This window comes from Stegostoma tigrinum, chromosome 18 (genome assembly GCF_030684315.1).
Source record: "Stegostoma tigrinum isolate sSteTig4 chromosome 18, sSteTig4.hap1, whole genome shotgun sequence".
Lineage (NCBI taxonomy): Eukaryota > Metazoa > Chordata > Chondrichthyes > Orectolobiformes > Stegostomatidae > Stegostoma > Stegostoma tigrinum.
Window position 1 is genome coordinate 18,055,437 of NC_081371.1, and position 18,521 is coordinate 18,073,957.

Below are 18,521 nucleotides of genomic sequence, written 5' to 3' on the forward strand. Positions count from 1 at the left end.
CCTGCACTGCCACCATGATGCCACCCGAAGGTTGCAGGAACAGCAACTCATATTCCGCCTGGGAACCCTGCAGCCATATGGTATCAATGTGGACTTCACCAGTTTCAAAATCTCCCCTTCCCCCACTGCATCCCTCAACCAGCCCAGTTCATCCCCTCCCCCCACTGCACCACACAACCAGCCCAGCTCTTCCCCCCCCCACCCACTGCATCCCAAAACCAGTCCAACCTGTCTCTGCCTCCCTAACCTGTTCTTCCTCTCACCCATCCCTTCCTCCCACCCCAAGCCGCACCCCCAGCTACCTACTAACCTCATCCCACCTCCTTGACCTGTCCGTCTTCCCTGGACTGACCTATCCCCTCCCTACCTCCCCACCTACACCCTCTCCACCTATCTTCTTTACTCTCCATCTTCGGTCCGCCTCCCCCTCTCTCCCTATTTATTCCAGTTCCCTCCCCCCATCCCCCTCTCTGATGAAGGGTCTAGGCCCGAAACGTCAGCTTTTGTGCTCCTGAGATGCTGCTTGGCCTGCTGTGTTCATCCAGCCTCACATTTTATTATCTTGGAATCTCCAGCATCTGCAGTTCCCATTATCTCATTTATTTACAATGCCACTCTGTTCCTGATGCCTACTTTATTTGTATTCGTGCTTAATACTGAAATAATTTTCTGGAATTTGATAATACTTGAGCTTAACATTTTCCTGCTCCAAATAAAAAATCAAGTCACCATAGTTTTACCAGACCATAGAGCTGCTCTTCTATTGGAGAGATCTGACTTGGTTTGAGAGAGAGTCACCACACCTCGAGCGAGGCGAGAAGTTGAGAACCCACTCCATTAGTGTCACTCTATCGTGAATTAGCCATCCAACCGAGTGAAATCATCACACTTTCTCCCCGTTCAGTTAGATCATGACTGATTTGACATTCCTCACTTCCACTTCTTTGCCCTTTCCACATTACCTTTGATTTTTGATACTGATCGAGAATCCATCTCCACCTTAAATATACACAAGTGCTGTACCCTCACAGCTCTCCGCCATGGTGTTCCAAAGACACACAACCCTCTGAGAAACAAAATTCTTCCTCATCTCCACCTCAAGTCTGAGACTATGCCGTCTGGTTTTAAACAATTTCAAGGAGGAAACGTCCTCTTAGCATTTACTGTGTCAAACCCCTTAAGAATCTTGTAAGTTTCAAAGAGATCACTCCTCAGTCTTCTAAACTCCAGTGAGGAGAGACACAATCTGTTTAACCTTTGCTCATAAGAAAATCCCCCCACACTAGGGATCACCCTAATGAGCCTTCTTGAACTGCTTCCAATGAAATAATACGTTTCTGTAAATAAGCAGACCAAAATTGATCGTAGGACTTCAGAATTGATCTCATCTATTCCTTGTACAATTGCATTAAGACATCCCTATTCTTATACTCCCAACTGCTTGAAATAAGAGCCAACATTCCATTAGTCTTCCTGATTTTTTGCTGCACCTGTGGCATATTTTTTGTTTTTTTTTTAAATACAAGTACCCCCAAGTCCCTTTTGTGTTCCAGCTTCCTGCAGTGTTTCTCCATTTAAATAATACTCTGTTCTCCCTTCTAAAATGAACAACTTCACATGTTTTCACAACACTATTTTGCCAACTTATCCCCCACTTAACTTATTAGTATCTCTGTAAACTAATTCCCCTTGCAACTTGTCTTTTCCCAATTTGGTGGTGTCAGCAAATTTGGCTACAGTAAATTTGCTTCCTTACGTTTTATGTACCTAAAATTGAAAGGCACCAGGAGTAGTTGTGATGAGTCCAAGTATACTGAGGGAAATGAAGGTGAAAATTACATTATTTTGTAATCTTTCCTGGATACAAGAGTCATGCCAGAGGACAGGAGAATTACAAACATTATTGGTATGCCTCACTGGATAGCGCATTGGAAATCGAGCCCTGCTATTTCTAGAGTCGTTGGACAAGTTAAACGAATTTAAAAAGTACACCATTTCATAACTTACCTAAGTTTCAGACACCAGTTGGCAGAAAGCATGGACTTACTTTGTACTTAACTATTTATTCAAATAGACTCCAGCTACAAGTAAATAATTGTGAACCACTAGCATATAATTTTACAAGTTAAAACTTCAAGGGGACATAGACTGCAGGAGCAAGAAGATGATTTTGTATTTGTTCAAGGCACTCTTAGACTTCAGCTGAAGTATTATGTACGGTTGTGGGCCTCTCATTATAAGAAAGATTCAAATGCAGTGCAAGCGGTACTAGAATAGCTCAGTAGTGAAAAACGTCAATTATGAGGTTAGATTGAAGAAGTTGGGACTGTCCTCCCAGGAGAATAGATGGCTGAGAGGCGATCTGATTGATGTTTTTAAAATCATGAGTGGGCTGGGGTGAAGCTGTTTCCACTTGTAAAAGGAGCTCAAACAATAGGTCATAGTTTTAATGTGATTCACAAACAGAGCAAGGATGAAATGTGGAAAAATCTTTTTTTCTGCAAGGATGTTGAATGCAGTGACTGGAGATGTCATTAAGGCATTGAGGACAATATTGGATGGCTTTCTTTTTGGATTGTACTGATGTGCAGGGATATGGGGAAAAATCAAGAGAGCGGCACTAGAAAATAGAGCTGATTCTAGCACGATGACCTGAATAGCTTCCTTCTGTATTATAATAATTCTGAGAATTAACCCCTTTTTTCCTCGTATATCACACACTGAGATGCGCGCATTGAGTATTATGGACTGAGGGAAAGATCTGGGAAAGCATTCATTGATCCTTGTCTGCAGCAATTGCAAAGATCTTTTTGCTGATTGGAATGTTGCTTTTCTGTCTCCCTTCTGTAGATATTTTCACTTCTTTGCAGGTGGCATAGGTGGCTGGTTCATACTTGCAATGGCCTCTGTACTAATAAAAGTTACCACTTAGAGCAACTGGCAAGGAGAAATAAATTGACTATCTTCACAATCAAAAATACAGAAAAATAAAAAGATACAGTCTTCTCATCAAGTGCTTGTTCAAAACAAGGTGCTAAGATCAGCCCAACAACTAAAGATTAATCAATTTAACCTATGTACAGGAAGTTTTTAAAATGATGATATAGCACGTAATTAGTAGCTCCTTGGGGAAATATACTGCTTTGCTCCAGTGAAACCATAAGTTTAAGGGCAAATTGCATTTAACTAACTTGCTTGAGTTTAAGTTGACAAAGAGCTGGTGTGATGTCCATGAACTTCCAGAGGGCGTTTAATAAAATTTCACAAACACAGCCTGTCAATTAGAGCTCAGAATAAAAGGAGTGGTAGCAACATGAAGACAATTTTTTTAAAGGCATGAAAACAGATTAGTGCTAGTCATTTATTGGGGGTTAGGGAATGTTTTATAATAGAATTCTTTTGGAGTTCAGTGCTAGGACTGCATTGTTCTGCAGTGTGTGCTAATAATCTGGGTTTTGGTTTACAGGGTGCAATTTCAAAGTTGCATTTAGAAGTTGTGTGAGCAATGCTCAGAATGGTATTAAAATTCATAAAATACGAGCAGGTTGGTAGAATAGGCGAACAACTGGCAGACTTAAGTTTGACATAGAGTATGAAATGACGGTAGGAAGGTGTAGGGACAGGTTTTTATTTAAAAAGAAAAGGTATACTAGTAAAAAAGTAAAAGAGCATAGGGGCCTGAGGACATATGTGCACAAATTTTAAAGGTGCCAGGACAGATCGAGACTGTGCTTGCAAAAGCATGAGTTCCTGAGCTTTATACTTGGAGCATGGACTACAAAACAGGATTTTTTGACCACACTGGTTTAGACTCAGTTGGAGCATTGATACCATTTTTGGGTACCACAGGTTTATGAAAGATGTAAAGGCATTTTTGAGAGTGCAGAAAAGATAGATGAGAATCATTCCATACGAGTTGTGTGGAGAAACTGGAAGAACTGGGTCTTTTTACCTTCGAGAAGGTAAAGTTGAAAGGAAATTTGATAGAATTAAATAAAAGTTACAAAGCAGTAGACTAAAGGAGAAAATGTCTGCCTAACTGGAAGGATCAAGAAATAGGGCACAGATTTAAGGTAATGGTAAAAGAAGCAGTGGTGTCATGCGAAATACTTCCTATAAATAAAAGGTAGTTAGAATCAGAATGTACTGCTTTGCGTGTGGTTGAGGCAGTTCTGATCATGGCACTCAGAATTGCATCATTATGCTATGGCAAAGTGACCCAAGGCGACTTGGTCTTGTAGAGACCCATGTTGATGTGACAAGTCAAATAGCTGTCTCTGGATTTTTAAAAATATCTCCATGTGCTTCCTAGGCCCCATAAGTAAGTGTGAGGTTATCCATTTTGGACTGAAGAAAGATAGATCAGGGTACTTTCTAAATGGAGTGAAGTTAATGACAGGGGATGTCCAAAAAGACTTAGGCTTTAGATGCATACATCCTTTAAAATGTCACAAACAGGTGCAGAAAATAATCAAAGAGTAATGGAACTCTGGAGTACAAGGATGCTGAATTATGTTGCGGTTATATAAAACCCTGGTTTGACCCCACTTGAAGTACCTTGAACAGAACTGGGCACCACACCTTAGGAAGGCTATATTGGCCTTGGAGGGAGTACAGTGTAGGATTACAACAATAATAATATAATCCCTGAAGTCCAGGTATGAGGAGAGATTGCACAAAATAAGACTCTTTTCTCAAGTATTTTAAGTTTAATAGTTGATCTGATCAAAGTCTTGAGGATGTTAACAGGAAAAGACAGGGATGATAAAGATAAATTATTGCCCTAGATTGGAGATCCTAGCACTGGGACGTATACTGAATTATTAAGATCAGACCAATCGGGAGAGATGTGAGGAAGCACTTCTGCGCACAGAACGTGCATTGGAACAGTCTTCCACAAAAACAGTGGAGGCTGGATCAGTTGTTAATTTTAAATCAATGATACATTTTTGTTATCAAAGATATTAAAGGGTAGGGCCAAAGGCAAGTGTATGGAGTTAGGCCACACATCAGCCATGATCTCGTTGAATGGTGGAACAGGTTTGAGGGACCGAATGATCTCCTGTTCCTGTAATTGAGACCTATACTCTGTCTGTCTACTATGTATGGCTCTGTTGATGCCCTACTGTCTGCCAGACTTTCTTGGCTCCCTAACCTCTAGGACCTCTGAGGTTTTTCTTCAAAACTGGCTTCTGAAAGATTGAGACACTAGTCTTTCATATGCTATTCTGCAGGATTGTTCTTGACTCAGCAGTTTTTCTTTTAATTTACCTCTTGGACTGATTTCCCTTCAGGCAGTTTGCATACATCTCAATTATTAGAAATACAACTGCTTGTAAAAGCCAATTCTGTTGCAGGTTAACAAATGTAGAATTTGTTCAATGATGAAGTATGACAAGTGAAATTCATATTCTGAGATTTTTTCAGTATAAAATTACTAGTTGTAATTTTAACTTGTATGCAGGTGTAAACTGTTCTACAAGAAAGATGGGGATTTCAAAGAGAAGGGAATTGGTACAATCCATTTGAAACCTGTGACAGATCAAAAGATCCAATTGTTGGTGCGAGCAGATACAAATCTTGGTAAGTAGATTAATCTTTATATTTCACATCATCTTTAAATTAACAAGTAGGTTATATTGCTGCTGTACTTCATGGAAAGGACTAATTGACTTTAAGTGTTGAGTATTCTCTAGAGTAAAATGACCAGTGGGACTGAGTCCAATTGACTGCAGGAGGATAGTTGCGCTAGCAGATTGGGATAAGCAAGTAGCAGAGGGAACTTTAATATGGATTATATTTACTTTGGCAGAAGCAATAGGGCGAGTCTATACAGATTTAGCACCACAGTCCTAAAGAATATGCAGGGTCAGAGTTATCTAGGTTTCGTGTTCATAATCTTATTGAAGCTGGCAGGTCACATTGACAGAGCAAGCAACAGAGCATACAAAATCTTGAAGTTCAGAAGTAAAGTTACTTAAATACAGATTAGGGTAGAATGGTTGTCCTGAAGATGCTTAGCTAGGCCATAACCAGGATATATTCCATCCGGTCTGTTAACCACATTTCAAGGAGGTACCGTGAGTGGGCGGAAGAGATTTACTGGAGTGGCAATTTCAGGTACAAGCTGAAAAGCTGATGTTCTCTGTGGAGCAAAAAAGTTTGAGGTGAAAATTGGAGGTCCACAAGATTGGGAAGAAGGGTGTGCCTTTAATTGTAGTGCCAGATGTTGCACAATAAGTTTAAAAGCAGTGTTTGAATGTTCTTGAATGGGTTATTGGATGAATGAGTGAGCAGTTAATGTGGTATGATGGGTGGGGGAGGGGGTGTGGCAGGCAGGCAAGGTGAATCTCAGTTACCCAGGATTGGACTAGGTTTTCTGCCCAAATATTTTTCTATTTAGGTAATTGCATCAGAACTATCTGAAATTTCCAATTTTAATTCAGTCTGCGATGTTTGCAGAAGTTGCTGAGTGGCAGAAGTGGGCAGGGTTACTAATCAAAAGTTTAAATTTCCCAGGCTATTTTCGTTTATGTCAGCAAAGCAGGCTACTACAACATCCAGATGCATATGTTAATCTTGCATCTACCCTTCAATGATCTTTGCTTCAGGATCAAATCTTTCAGTATTCGGAAGACGAAAATGCAGATAGTACTTTAAAATGAGATCATTGTTTATGAGATGTTCCATCAATAAATGCTTTGTTTCATTTTTTGATGCAATTCCCAACATTTTTATTTGAACAACTTTCTATTAGCTATCAGACTGAATAATTGAAATTTGAGAATCCAGTGTGTGTTGTCCAATGGAGAATTGGATATTTGAGCTTTCAAAGAAAATCATGGACATTCAACCAAAAGTACATTTACAGACCTGATGACCTGTTGTTGGTTTGGGCTGGGATACAATTTGACTTCAGTTTTGCTGAGTGAGGGAAATTGAGACAAGTTTTTTGATTAAATTCTGAAAGATTACTGTTTATAAATAGAAGGAAGTTAAATTGAGGTGAACAAGTTCCATAACCAATGGATCATAATCAGAGGACTTGAATTCAGATACTATTTTAAGAGGCTATCGAGCCAACAACTGGTCTATCAGAGTCTATGGTAGAATCTGTAACTGCTTTTTAAAGGGAACACTTCCTTTTAAAAACACAAATTTCAGTGTGATGGGGAATAAAATAACGGGAAAGGGGTGGTAAAGTTCTATAATTTAAGACCATGACTTTTCTTTTTGTTGATCAGGAAATATTTTACTGAACATTATGCTTCATCCATCATTGCCTTGTACGAGGACAGGAAAGAACAACATCCTTATTGTTTGCATTCCTAACCCTCCCATTGATGAGAAGAACCCTGACACTGCTGTTCCAATTTTGATCCGTGTGAAAACCACTGAAGATGCAGATGAGCTGCACAAAATTATAACTGAGAAAAAACTTGCACATCAAGTGTAACTCTGGCTTAATTTAGTGTTATAAAGAATTTTTGCCAAGTTGCTGCTAGGGTGGTTTTTGTTTTCTTTTTATAAAATTAATGATTGAGGGGAAAAAAATTGCATTTCATTGCATTCATCCTAATTTGGATGTCCCCAGGCATTGTCGTTTTTATATGTACTGAAGTTGTTTTCTGCATACAGTTGTGACTTAACCTGGTTTTCTTATCTTAACAACATGGATAATTCATTTTATGCCTAAAGTTTGATTAAATGGGGCCAGCATTTTCATTCACCTTTCAATCCTTGACCTGAAAGAATTTACGTGCAAACATAAAGATCTGAAGTTATTATTCTTAACTCTGCTGACATTCAGTCTTGCTAAACAGTTTTTTTCCCTATGTGGGCTGCAGGCAGCAGCAATGTTTGAGATTGTTCTAATGACTGGAGTATGATAGAAAATTCCTTTTTTTTTCCTCCCCCCTCCCCACCTCGCCTAACCCCAGAAAAGCTAATTAAGGAGTATTGTTCATAAAGTAAGAAAATGTGAGACTTCTACCAGATGTGCTAGAATAACATAGAACTGGGGAGAACTTAGAAACTGAAATGAGCAATAAAGGGGGAAATAAAGCAAAGCAAATCAGAATCAAAAAATTTATGATTGGATCAAAAAGGCTGTACAAGGGCAAAAAAGGAAATGCCTAGTGAACAGAATAAAACAAAACCGGATTGTTTTTAAAAAAAAATCAGATCTTTTGTCATTCCTTCCAAGGTCTCTTGTGCTGTCCATTTTAACTTCATGTAAGCTACATGATTTTCATTTCATGTCATAAAATTGTAATAAAAAAATTACATTGAATCTGCTGATTTGTTGAGCTTTTTTCTGTTCTTAGCATCTTCTATGTAGTCTCACTTCAAAAAAACTTTGCTTCATCATGTGCAAATCTGTTGTAACTTGAAATTGGCAGTTTCTGCTAATGCATTGGTAATGTCATGCCATGTAATCTCCCTTGAGCAACCTATCAATGGCATTACTTAATTTGCTGTGGTCAACTTTTACATATTTTATCTGTGTGTGCTAGATTTCATTGAGTAAAATCACATTTTTCTTCAGATCTTTTGATGTATCTGTTTTAATGAAATTTTACAATGTAATTTTGTTTTTACATGATGTCCTCCTTTACACATGTCTTTCAGTGTGGCTCTGAAGGTTATTCAAAATTGCTTTGTTTGAAGATCTTGTAAGTTGCATATTTCAGATCTGAATTTTAAAATGTGCATTATGGCCTGTATTCACCTTGATGGGGGTTATCTTCAAAATCAGTAATGAGGCTAATATAGATCAAATCTAATAATTGAACTTGGAGTAATTTGAGTTTTTGTTTTTACCTTGACCAGTATTTGACTATGAATACACAGTATATATCAGTTAGTTACAGAGCTATATATCTTAAATCCCAGAATGTCAAAGTTTTTTGAGCTGGCCTTGGAGCCACTGTCCTGATCATAAAGCTATTTTGATCTGTGTTGCTGATCATGGGAAACCTTTTGTCAGCAATGTGGATTTAAGCAGTTGCCTTACATTTAAGTATTCTTTGGATTATTTAAACTTGTCAGTCTTAGTGTTTAAAAAAAACACTATCTTAGAATGGTTACAGCACAGGATAGATCATTCAGTCTGTTCCCTCTAATGCACATCTTGTTCTCCTGCCAGTCATTTTGCACTTTTGACTTTTGGTGCCCGACCATTCCACCACTGGGAACAGTTTCTTTGTAACTACTCTGTCCAGACCCTCCTGGACATCAAACACCTTGTATTAAGTCTCAATTCAATTCTGTCTAAGGAGAGCAACCATGTTATTTCCAAAACATCCTTTGTATCTGAAATGCCTCATCTCTGGAACCAACCTTGTTATTTTTTTCTGCCACTTCTGAATATCTCAAATGGCTTTCCTAAAGTGTTGTGTCCAAGATTAGACACAGTAGTTTGAGCCAGTGTTTTGTATAGCTTTGTTTTAAAAAGCAAATACTAATCATCAGCAATTTACAACTTTGTTTTCTGTGAAAGCAGTAGACCACCCTGTGACATGTTTACCTCATCAAATGGTCATGAATTGGGTCACAAATGTGTTTGGAAACATAGCTAGAAAATGCCTTCTTTAATTGCTTTAAAAAAAAAATACCTGCACCTAGTCGGATTCATTTATTGATCAGAAGATGTCGGAGCCCAGATAGGCCATCCATCCCTTTGAGTCTGCTCTACCATTCAATGAAATCATGACTGATCTGATAATCCCCATAACCTATGATTCCCTTTGATTTAAAAATTTATCTGAACCTTGAATGTACTTAATGACAGAGCTTCAAAGAAATTTGCCATCTCTTTTTAAATGTACAGACCTTTATTCTGAGTGTTATGCCTTCTGGTTCTAGACTCCCCCAGAAGGGGAAACACACTTTTCCCCATCTACCCTGCCAGGTCCCTTCAGACCTTGCATGTTTCAATAAGGACTAATTCTTCTTAATTCCAAAAAATACACGCTCAAACTATCCTCTTAAGGCTGCCCCTCCATACTTGAAATCAGTCTAGTAAACCTTTTCTGGACTGTTTCCGATGTCGTTACATCTTTACTTCATAAGAGGCCCAAAACAGTTCTTCACATTACAACTGGTCTGACCTGTGTTTTAGCAAAACCTGCCTACTTCTTTATTCCATTCCCTTTGAAATAAAGGCCAACATTGCATTTACCTTGCCTATTCCCACTGAACTTGATGCTAGCTTTTTGTGACTCATGGAAAAGGACCTCCAAATCCCTCTGTCCTAGCTTTCTGCACTCTTCCTCCGTGTAGTTGTTCGTTTGCTTGCCGAACCGGTTGTTCTGTGGTGTGCAGGTGTTTTGTTACTGTTTTAGGCAACATCGTGCGATCTCTAATCGAAACGTAGGTGTTCTACTCTGTTCCAAATTTATATGACCCTCTGGTCTGATTTGCCTTGTCACTTCTGGTTTTGTTTTAGCAGCGGTCTTTTTTTGGAATCTATTTCTGTGTTTGTTAATGGAGTCCTGTGTTATGAACCAGGCTTCTAGAAATTCCCTTGCATGTCTGTTGTTCGCTAGTCCCAGTATGGTCATTTTGTCCCAGTTGATCTGATGGCCCTCATTGTCTGTATCGTATATCGAGACGATTTTTTTTTTGACAACCAGGATACACAAACACCAACTGACAGTAGTTTCCTCCAGTTTGTCCAGTGTAATGCTTATTGCACTCACAGCAATATTGCAATCATGTTAGTCCTGTTTATTGTTGGTATGGGGTCTTTAATTTTTTGATAGCATTTGACGCAGTGTGGATGTAGGTTTGCATGCAATTATCTCATGCAGTCTTAGAAGTCTGGCTGTCGTTTCTGATATTTTTAATGTAGGGTAGCATTGCTAGTGTCGTCCGTTGTACTGTGCCTTCTGACTGTCTGTCTGGTTTTTTTTAAGGTATCTGTGGACAGAACCTCTTGAGTATCCGTTGTCAGTAAATTATTTTGTGCAGGTATTCCTCCTCCGTTCATCAGAGGTCTGGGGTGTTGCAGTGTTATATAGCTCATTTAAATAGTGCCTTAATGCAGGTCTGTTTGTATATGGTGGGTGGTTGGTGGTACTGAAATTCAATATGTGTTAAGACACTGTTTAAATGAGCTGTATAACACAGCAACACCCCAGAACTCCAGAGAACGGTAGAGGAACGTCTGCACATCGGATACCCAAGAAGTTTTGTCCTCAGATGCCAACAAAACAAATTACAGTCAGAGGACACAGTACAATGAATGACACTTGCAATGCTCCCCTACATTAAAAATAATTCAAATGACAGCCAGACTTCCAAGACCACATTTAGATCATCGTGCACAAACCTATATCAACACTGCGTCAAATGCTACCAAAGTCTAAAGACCTCATACCGATAGTAAACAGGACTAACACGATATCTCGGCAGTTAGTACAGCAACATTACGCTGGACAAATGGGGAGGAAACTGACAACCAGGATACAGGAACACCAGCTGGCAATAAAAAGTCACAACCAATATTCACTTGCCTTGATACACGATACAGACAATGAGGGCCATCAGTTCGACTGGGACAAATGAACAACAGGCCTGCAAGGGAATTTGTAGAAGACTGGTTCTCAACACAGGATTCCATTAATAAACACGTAGAAGTAGACCCCGTATACAGGCCACTGATCTAAAAAACACATAGAACTGGAAATGACAAGACCCATCACATGAAAGGATCATGTAAATTTGGAATGGAGCAAAACAGCCAACGCTTCAAATAGAGGTTGCACTGATGATGTTGCCTAGAACGATAACGATAACGAAACATCCGCACACCATGGAACAACTGGTTCAGCAAGCAAATGAACAACTACATTCACAACCTGAACTACAACTTTTCACTAAGACCTCGGCGGGGGAGAAACCCTTCCTCTATTTGAGTAATATTGAGTTCGTCCATTCTTCCTGACAAAACGTTTTTTTTTCCAACGTTATATTCCATCTGCCAAGTTTTTGCCCAGTTGCTTAACCTGTATACCTTTGCAGATACTGTCATCCTTGCTTCTTGCCTTTCCACCTATTTTGTGTCCTCTGCAAACTTGGTATAGTACTTTCACTTTGCTCATCCAAGTTGTTAATTGTCATATTGTAAATAATTGTTGCTCCAGCACTGATTCCTGAGGGGCTTCACTAGTTACAGGTTGCTATCCTAAAAATTGTTTTTTTTTTCCCCAACACACTCATCTATTTAGCCAATTCTCTTTCCAAGCTATTATACTACCTCCAAGAACATTGATTCTTATTAAGTTGCCTAATGTATGGTAGAAAATGCCTTCTGAAAATCCAAATATGTTCCATCCACTGCTTTACCTCCTCTCAGAATTCTAGTAAATTTGTCGGGCATGAATTATCCTTCAAGCAGAGTCAGCATAGCTTCATGATCGTATGTATTTTTGGATGTTTTGTTATGACGTCCTTTAATACGTCTTCTCAATAACTGGCGTTAAACTAACTGACCTGTAGTTACCTGCATTTTGTCTCCTTCCCTTTTTAATCGAAGGTGTTACATTTGACATTTTTCCAATCCTGAGGTTTTTCCAGAATCTCAGGATTGCTTATACCAATGCAGCCACTGTCTCTGTGTAGCTATTTCCTTTTAATATCCGAGGATACATCCAATCAACTTGCAGAGACTTGGTCTTTAGCCCCAAAAGTTACCTTTGCACTTTTTCCGTCAAGTGGTAGTTCTTTTGTATTTTTTTTTTCTTTTGCCCTTGGCTTACTCAGTGTGTTTGGAATGTTTAGTGTCTTCTAATGTGAAGACTGAAGCAAAGCATTTACTCAACTCCTCTCCCATTTCCTAGTTCCCCCAATGTTACTTCCCCAATCTCATTTTCTCATTTTCTAAAATTCTGGCTCACCACCAATCTTTTTTGCATTATTTTTTTCAATTTGACACTATCCTTAACCTTCCTAGTTAATCATGCTGAGCCGTTGTTAAAAATTGCAGATGTGAATCTCTAGTTCTCAGCATTAAGTTGCTATTTTGTGTGTTCAAAACCCAATTAATAAATGAGTAGCAATAGAGGCTTTAATGCTAAAGTTATGCATAAAAGTGACTAAATTTTGTTTTAAATGCTTGTGTTTATATTTGTCTCTCAAAGTTGTAGTAGCCAAAACTAAATTTGATGTGACAAGACAATGTACTATTTTGAATAGTGAATTTAAAATGTTCTGTTGGGTCAAAGGAGTCTATATGTACGGATACCTCTAAAAGAGGCAGTGGTGGTTAATGAAACCTTTTGAGTACTGGGGTTCATTTCTAGAGGGATAGATTTGAAAAGCAGAGATATTTTGCAACTTGTATCGAATCATGAGTAAACTAATTAGAGTATGGTGCACTATCATGATCTTTATAAAAGGATGTAGAGATACTGGAGACTGCAAAAAAAAACTTCACCAAAGTGCTAACAGTAGGGATATGGTACTTCTGTTAGGCCTCTTATTTTTCTGCCCCCTCCCCCCCCCCCAATAAGTGAAGACTTACGTTGGTCTGACGTGTCTGTTTGTGGAAGTTTTTAATGGAGAAGTTGTGGGGAAAAGATTTGCACTGAGGGAGTCCAAATCTAAGTGTGATAAATATAAGACAGTCGCTAATTAGTAAGCAATGTAGGGAAAATTTTTGTCCAGAGTGGTCAGACTGGAATGTGCAGCCAGAAGTTGTGGTTGCAAATAGTGTGGATGAGTGTTGAAAGTACATGAGGAGAAAAGAATAGAAGGATATGGTGACCAATCAAGAAGATGGGAGCAGTTTGTGTGGAGTCTAAACATCAGCATAGTTTGAGGCCTTTTTCTGTGTTTATAAGTTTTATGTACTGTAATTCAATGTAACCCAGTTGATTGATATGATTAAAATCGGTCTGAAATATGGTTATTGTTGGAACTGTTTTGCTAAGAATGGATCATGCAAACAAATGATGCCATACAGTTTATTTTAAAATGAGTTCCCCAGAATATAATTTATCATTTCAATCCTCCTGTATAGCATTGAAAAATACTTCAATTTTTTTAAACTGACTCCACCTATTGTCAGAGTCCTACCCTACTTTTCAGTTTTCAAAACAATTCTTTTGTAAATGTGCAATCGTTTAAAATTCTGTAACTTTATTTGGTGACTGATTACTCAGCACATCAGACAGTGTCTCAGGAATTCCAAAACTAATGTCTAAGCCAATTTTCTCCAAGTTGGTTGATTTCCTTTTGATCTATTGCTAAAATATAACTTCTAGAATACAGGGAAAAGCAAAACCTTCAGCTCTTCCACATGAGGAACCATGTCATATTTAGCATTGTCTTCTGAAGTCTTCATTTATGTACATGAAATAAAACTGGTTCCAACCTGTAATGTACCTTCAGAATTTTATTTCAGGCTGCAAGACTATTTTGTGGGTGATTTACATTTCAAACATCTAGTGCAGGCTGTAACTTGTTAACTCAGATTTCAAATGGTTGATTAGTTTTTTTGTGTTCTTTGAATTTGTGATTGACAGAAATGTAATGCAGAAACCAAAATTTACTGTTCATATTTGTGTGTAACAATCAAGCTGATCAGTTCTGAATGCATTTAGGCTGATTGTCAGAGTTGTCATTTTTGCAGCTGTTTGTACCTTTTAATGCATTGAAAGCCAAGAATCTGATGAAATAAACACTTAATTGTGTATTTTATAAATTATTTGATTATGCAGTGGTCCTGTTAAACAAGTATTGATTATTTTGATTGCAAACTTAGTTTCAAGTAAGCTTATTAAATAACTAAGATTTTTGTACAGGTCAAAAGCTTCTGTGTTACCATGTTTGGAGGAATGCTATAAGATGAGTAGAGAAAACACACACCAGTTAATACCATGTAGGAAAGTGGACAAATTAACGGAAGAAATCTCTTCAATTGCAATGCCTTAGAGTCTGGGGTGTCACTGCATTATGTATTTAAAATGTGAAGTTATAAAACATGCTACTCTACTGTTTCGCTGTTAGCTATTATTTCCCTTAGTGATTCACATATTTTACATTTATTGTAGTGGGTATCAGATTTTGTAAACATTTGTTAAAATCCATGGTGTGGAAATAGACCATTTTATATAGTCCTAAATTGGCTTACTCACTTCTACCTTGCTGTGCCCAGTATACATGAGGATAATTCAGTCATTAGATGCTTTCCTAATCAAAGTCCCCATGATTCGTATTGAGTGCAAAATGAAATAACATTGAAGAAATTGTATTTAGTGTTATACAGCAATGTCCAGATACACATTCACCGTGATTACTTTTCTGTAAAGCGTAGATCAAATTTGGGATCTTTGCTTCAAGTAAACATTCCACTTTGAATAGCAGATTTTGTAGTGATTGGAATAGTGGCAATTTTAAAGTGTTTTATTCAATGCTAGGAAAATGTCATTAGCATGTTTTGAGTGCGTGTGTGCGCGTGTGTGGCTGGAATGTTACAAAAATGTTTATACAATTCAGAACATTGTTGACTTGAATGTGACTTAGGTGAAGTACCAAAATGCAGTACTTCTGGTAGTAGACAACACAGTAGTGTGATACCATATTCAGAAATGTCTCAAATTATTTTAACAAGAAATTCAATTTCTCAGTAAATGTCCAACCATTTCAAAAGATACCAGTCTTGTTTGTTTTCTGGTACAGATTTTTACATCCACCTAAGCCAATTCACTGATTTTGCTTTTTTGTTTTTTGTTTCTAGACAAAATAGGATGGATTAAGTTTTATTGTTTGTACAATTGCACTCTGCCTTTGAGATTGTGAAATTTGATATTTCTGTTCTGTATTGCCTAATTAAAAAGGGATTCTGTCTTAAGATTTGAAAGACAGTGCTATGATGTGCCAGCTGTTTTTTTTCTTAAAAATGAAACCCCTAGGTCCTTTTCAAAAAAAACTGATTTTTAAAAAAGTAAATGTCAGCTTTGTGGAAGTGCATGTTTTGAGGTGGGTCAGTTTAATATTAGAATTAATTTGACTACTTGTTAAGTACTTGTCATAATTCTGACTCATCATTAATTAACCAAAAATATTTTGTTAAAATGTCATCTTATTCCATTTAAAGTATCTCACCCCTTTCTAGATTATTTGGGGATAAATAGGCTTGACTACAAAGAAAACCTTATTTAAGCTGTTTGAATTAACTGTTTCAACTTGTCTGAAAATGTGGGTCTTCCGATCAGACCATGTAGCATATTAATATCAAAACTACCACTGTGAAACTTGTTGGCTGTGTGTGCTTTCCACCAACATAATTATTTGCAGTGCATTGTTCTATTTCAGGATATCAAATAAAATCCAGCTTAAAAATTTGACAAAAAGTGAAAAGATGTACATAAGTATTTGCATGAATAAAATGTTTTTTCAGTCAAATTACTTGAGTGAGTTATTTTATTGTCATAGATTTATTCATCCAACACTTATACAGAACATCCCAACAAACTTCACAGGAGACTAATCAACCAGGTATAAGCGGCTATTAGATCAGTTGGCTGGATGGCTGCTTTGCGATGCCAACAGAATGGGTTCATTTCTCACACGGGCTGAGGTTAACATGAAGGAGACTATTTTTCAACCTCTCCCATCATCTGAGGCAGGGTGACCCTCAAGTTAAACCACTACCTGCCGTGTCTGTCTCATTAGAACTATGGCCATTTCTATTAGGTTGGATGATCAAAACTCTGACCAGTGAGATTTTAACACATCTGTAAAAGAAAACAGAATGGAGGTGCAAGAGGATGATTCTAGAACTCAGAACCAAGGAAATTGTTGGCAGCTACACAATTCAAAAACAAAATCAAAGATATTGAAGAGGAAAATTGTGGGAGTGGAGTAGGTTGGAGAGACAGTGTTTAATAACTGGGGAATAAAAATACTCTAATGGATCTCAACCAAAAGTGGAGTGAGTTGATTCCTCATAGGAAACCAAATGAATTAAGTTACTATCGATGTAATCAGCCACAGAGCAATGAAAGACTCCACTTTGGTAAAAAGCCAATTAGACCTATGTCTTTGAATGTGAAATCAATCCAGAGTTTTAAATAAATTGATCACTTGACAAAACAATCAGATCACAAGTGAACATTTTTGAATGTTAATGTGAATCTCCAACATGTAATGCTACAATGGGGGAGTAATACATCTTCTCTCGGATGAAAGAGCATTAAAGGAAATAGGAATTGCACTACGGACAGGGTTCTAACATGGTGAAAGGTACCAACGCTGAGTAAACTGGGCAGCTTGATTCTTGTAGCTGCAAGCTACAATGATAATGCAACAGGTGTTGACATAACAAGTTCACAAACATGAGCTTTATCTGCAATGGCGTGTTATTCATGCCACTTACATGCCCTCAGAAGCTTTGGTTTTCATTCCCCACTCACTGAAGGGCAGCTCCTAGCTGGCACTTGGACTGGTACTTTAAATATGACACCAGCAATCCTGGAAGACTTTAGCAGTAGTGAGTACTTTATCATTGGCAAGTGCACAATAATGTCCTTGGGGCACTTAGTGATATATTGTGAATCGATAATTACACAAACAACACAGAATTCTGAGAGAAATCTCATTCAGCTCTTAGAGAAATTCTCCACAAGAACTCACTGAAATTGACACTTAGATGAGTTTTTGTAAAATTCACCTCATGTTATGTCACTTTCTTTCATCCTGTCTCAATCCCTCTCCCATTGCTCCATCCTTCATTCTATGTCTTCTGTAAATGACTGCATTCAGTACTCTTGACTCCTCAGGTCCAGTCTCTGCTTGTACAAACCCTTTTGGATTGGAAGTCAGTTCAGTACCTATTCTTACAACTTTAGATACTTTTCAAAATAACCTTCCTATGGCCATGGGGCTGGGGTGAATCTCCAGTTGTGATCTTTAAACCTATTCCATTCTTTGTTTGTGCACTTGCTCCTCCTCAACTTTTATAAAGTATTGATAGAAGGGCATTGGAATGACTTTTTTTGCCCTAGCAAAAAGGTGATAATAACATGTTTTATTATCTCCCAGTATTCTGGGATACCAAAAGAAAGAATAAACTGCTTATGAAGATGACTGTAAACCTCTCACCTCCACCACAAAATGCAGGAAGGAGACACTCACTCACCAGTATTAGCACACTTCCCACTTGGACCATACGAAACAAACAAAGGCCCTCCATTGAATTTGCATGCACTCATATTTTAAGAGTTTAATTCTTAATCATGGGGTATCCCATTTATAATGACGTTCTGTCTTCTGGATGCAAATGCTTAAGCCATCGAACACACTCAATTTCCTGAACTTCACTATCAGTGAAGAAATGCAGTTAAATGTAATATCATGAAAGTATACTTTATCTAAATTTTTGTCAAGACACGTTCATCTTTACCAATTATACCCTGGCAGAGGGGAAAGCACTGGAACCCTTGGGCACAAACAATCAAAGCAACTTGAAGTGACATGGCTGACAAAACAGATTGCTAAAAAATAAACAAAAA

At 37.9% G+C, this 18,521-nt stretch overlaps 1 protein-coding gene across 3 annotated transcripts in view; it reads left to right on the plus strand.

Annotated features, from left to right (window-relative positions):
* nup50 (nucleoporin 50) overlaps positions 1 to 16,383 on the plus strand; it is a 53,755-nt gene extending 37,372 nt beyond the window's left edge. For 2 of the 3 annotated variants that reach the window (XM_048549212.2, XM_048549213.2), the window contains exons 7-8: positions 5,465 to 5,583; positions 7,245 to 8,293. In XM_048549212.2, the coding sequence (XP_048405169.1) occupies positions 5,465 to 5,583; positions 7,245 to 7,456 (331 nt within the window). In that variant the 3' untranslated portion in view covers positions 7,457 to 8,293. Of the gene's footprint in view, positions 1 to 5,464; positions 5,584 to 7,244; positions 8,294 to 8,631 lie in introns of those variants that run through there. The other variant, XM_048549214.2, reaches the window with a different exon arrangement.
* Positions 16,384 to 18,521: the final 2,138 nt, after the last annotated feature.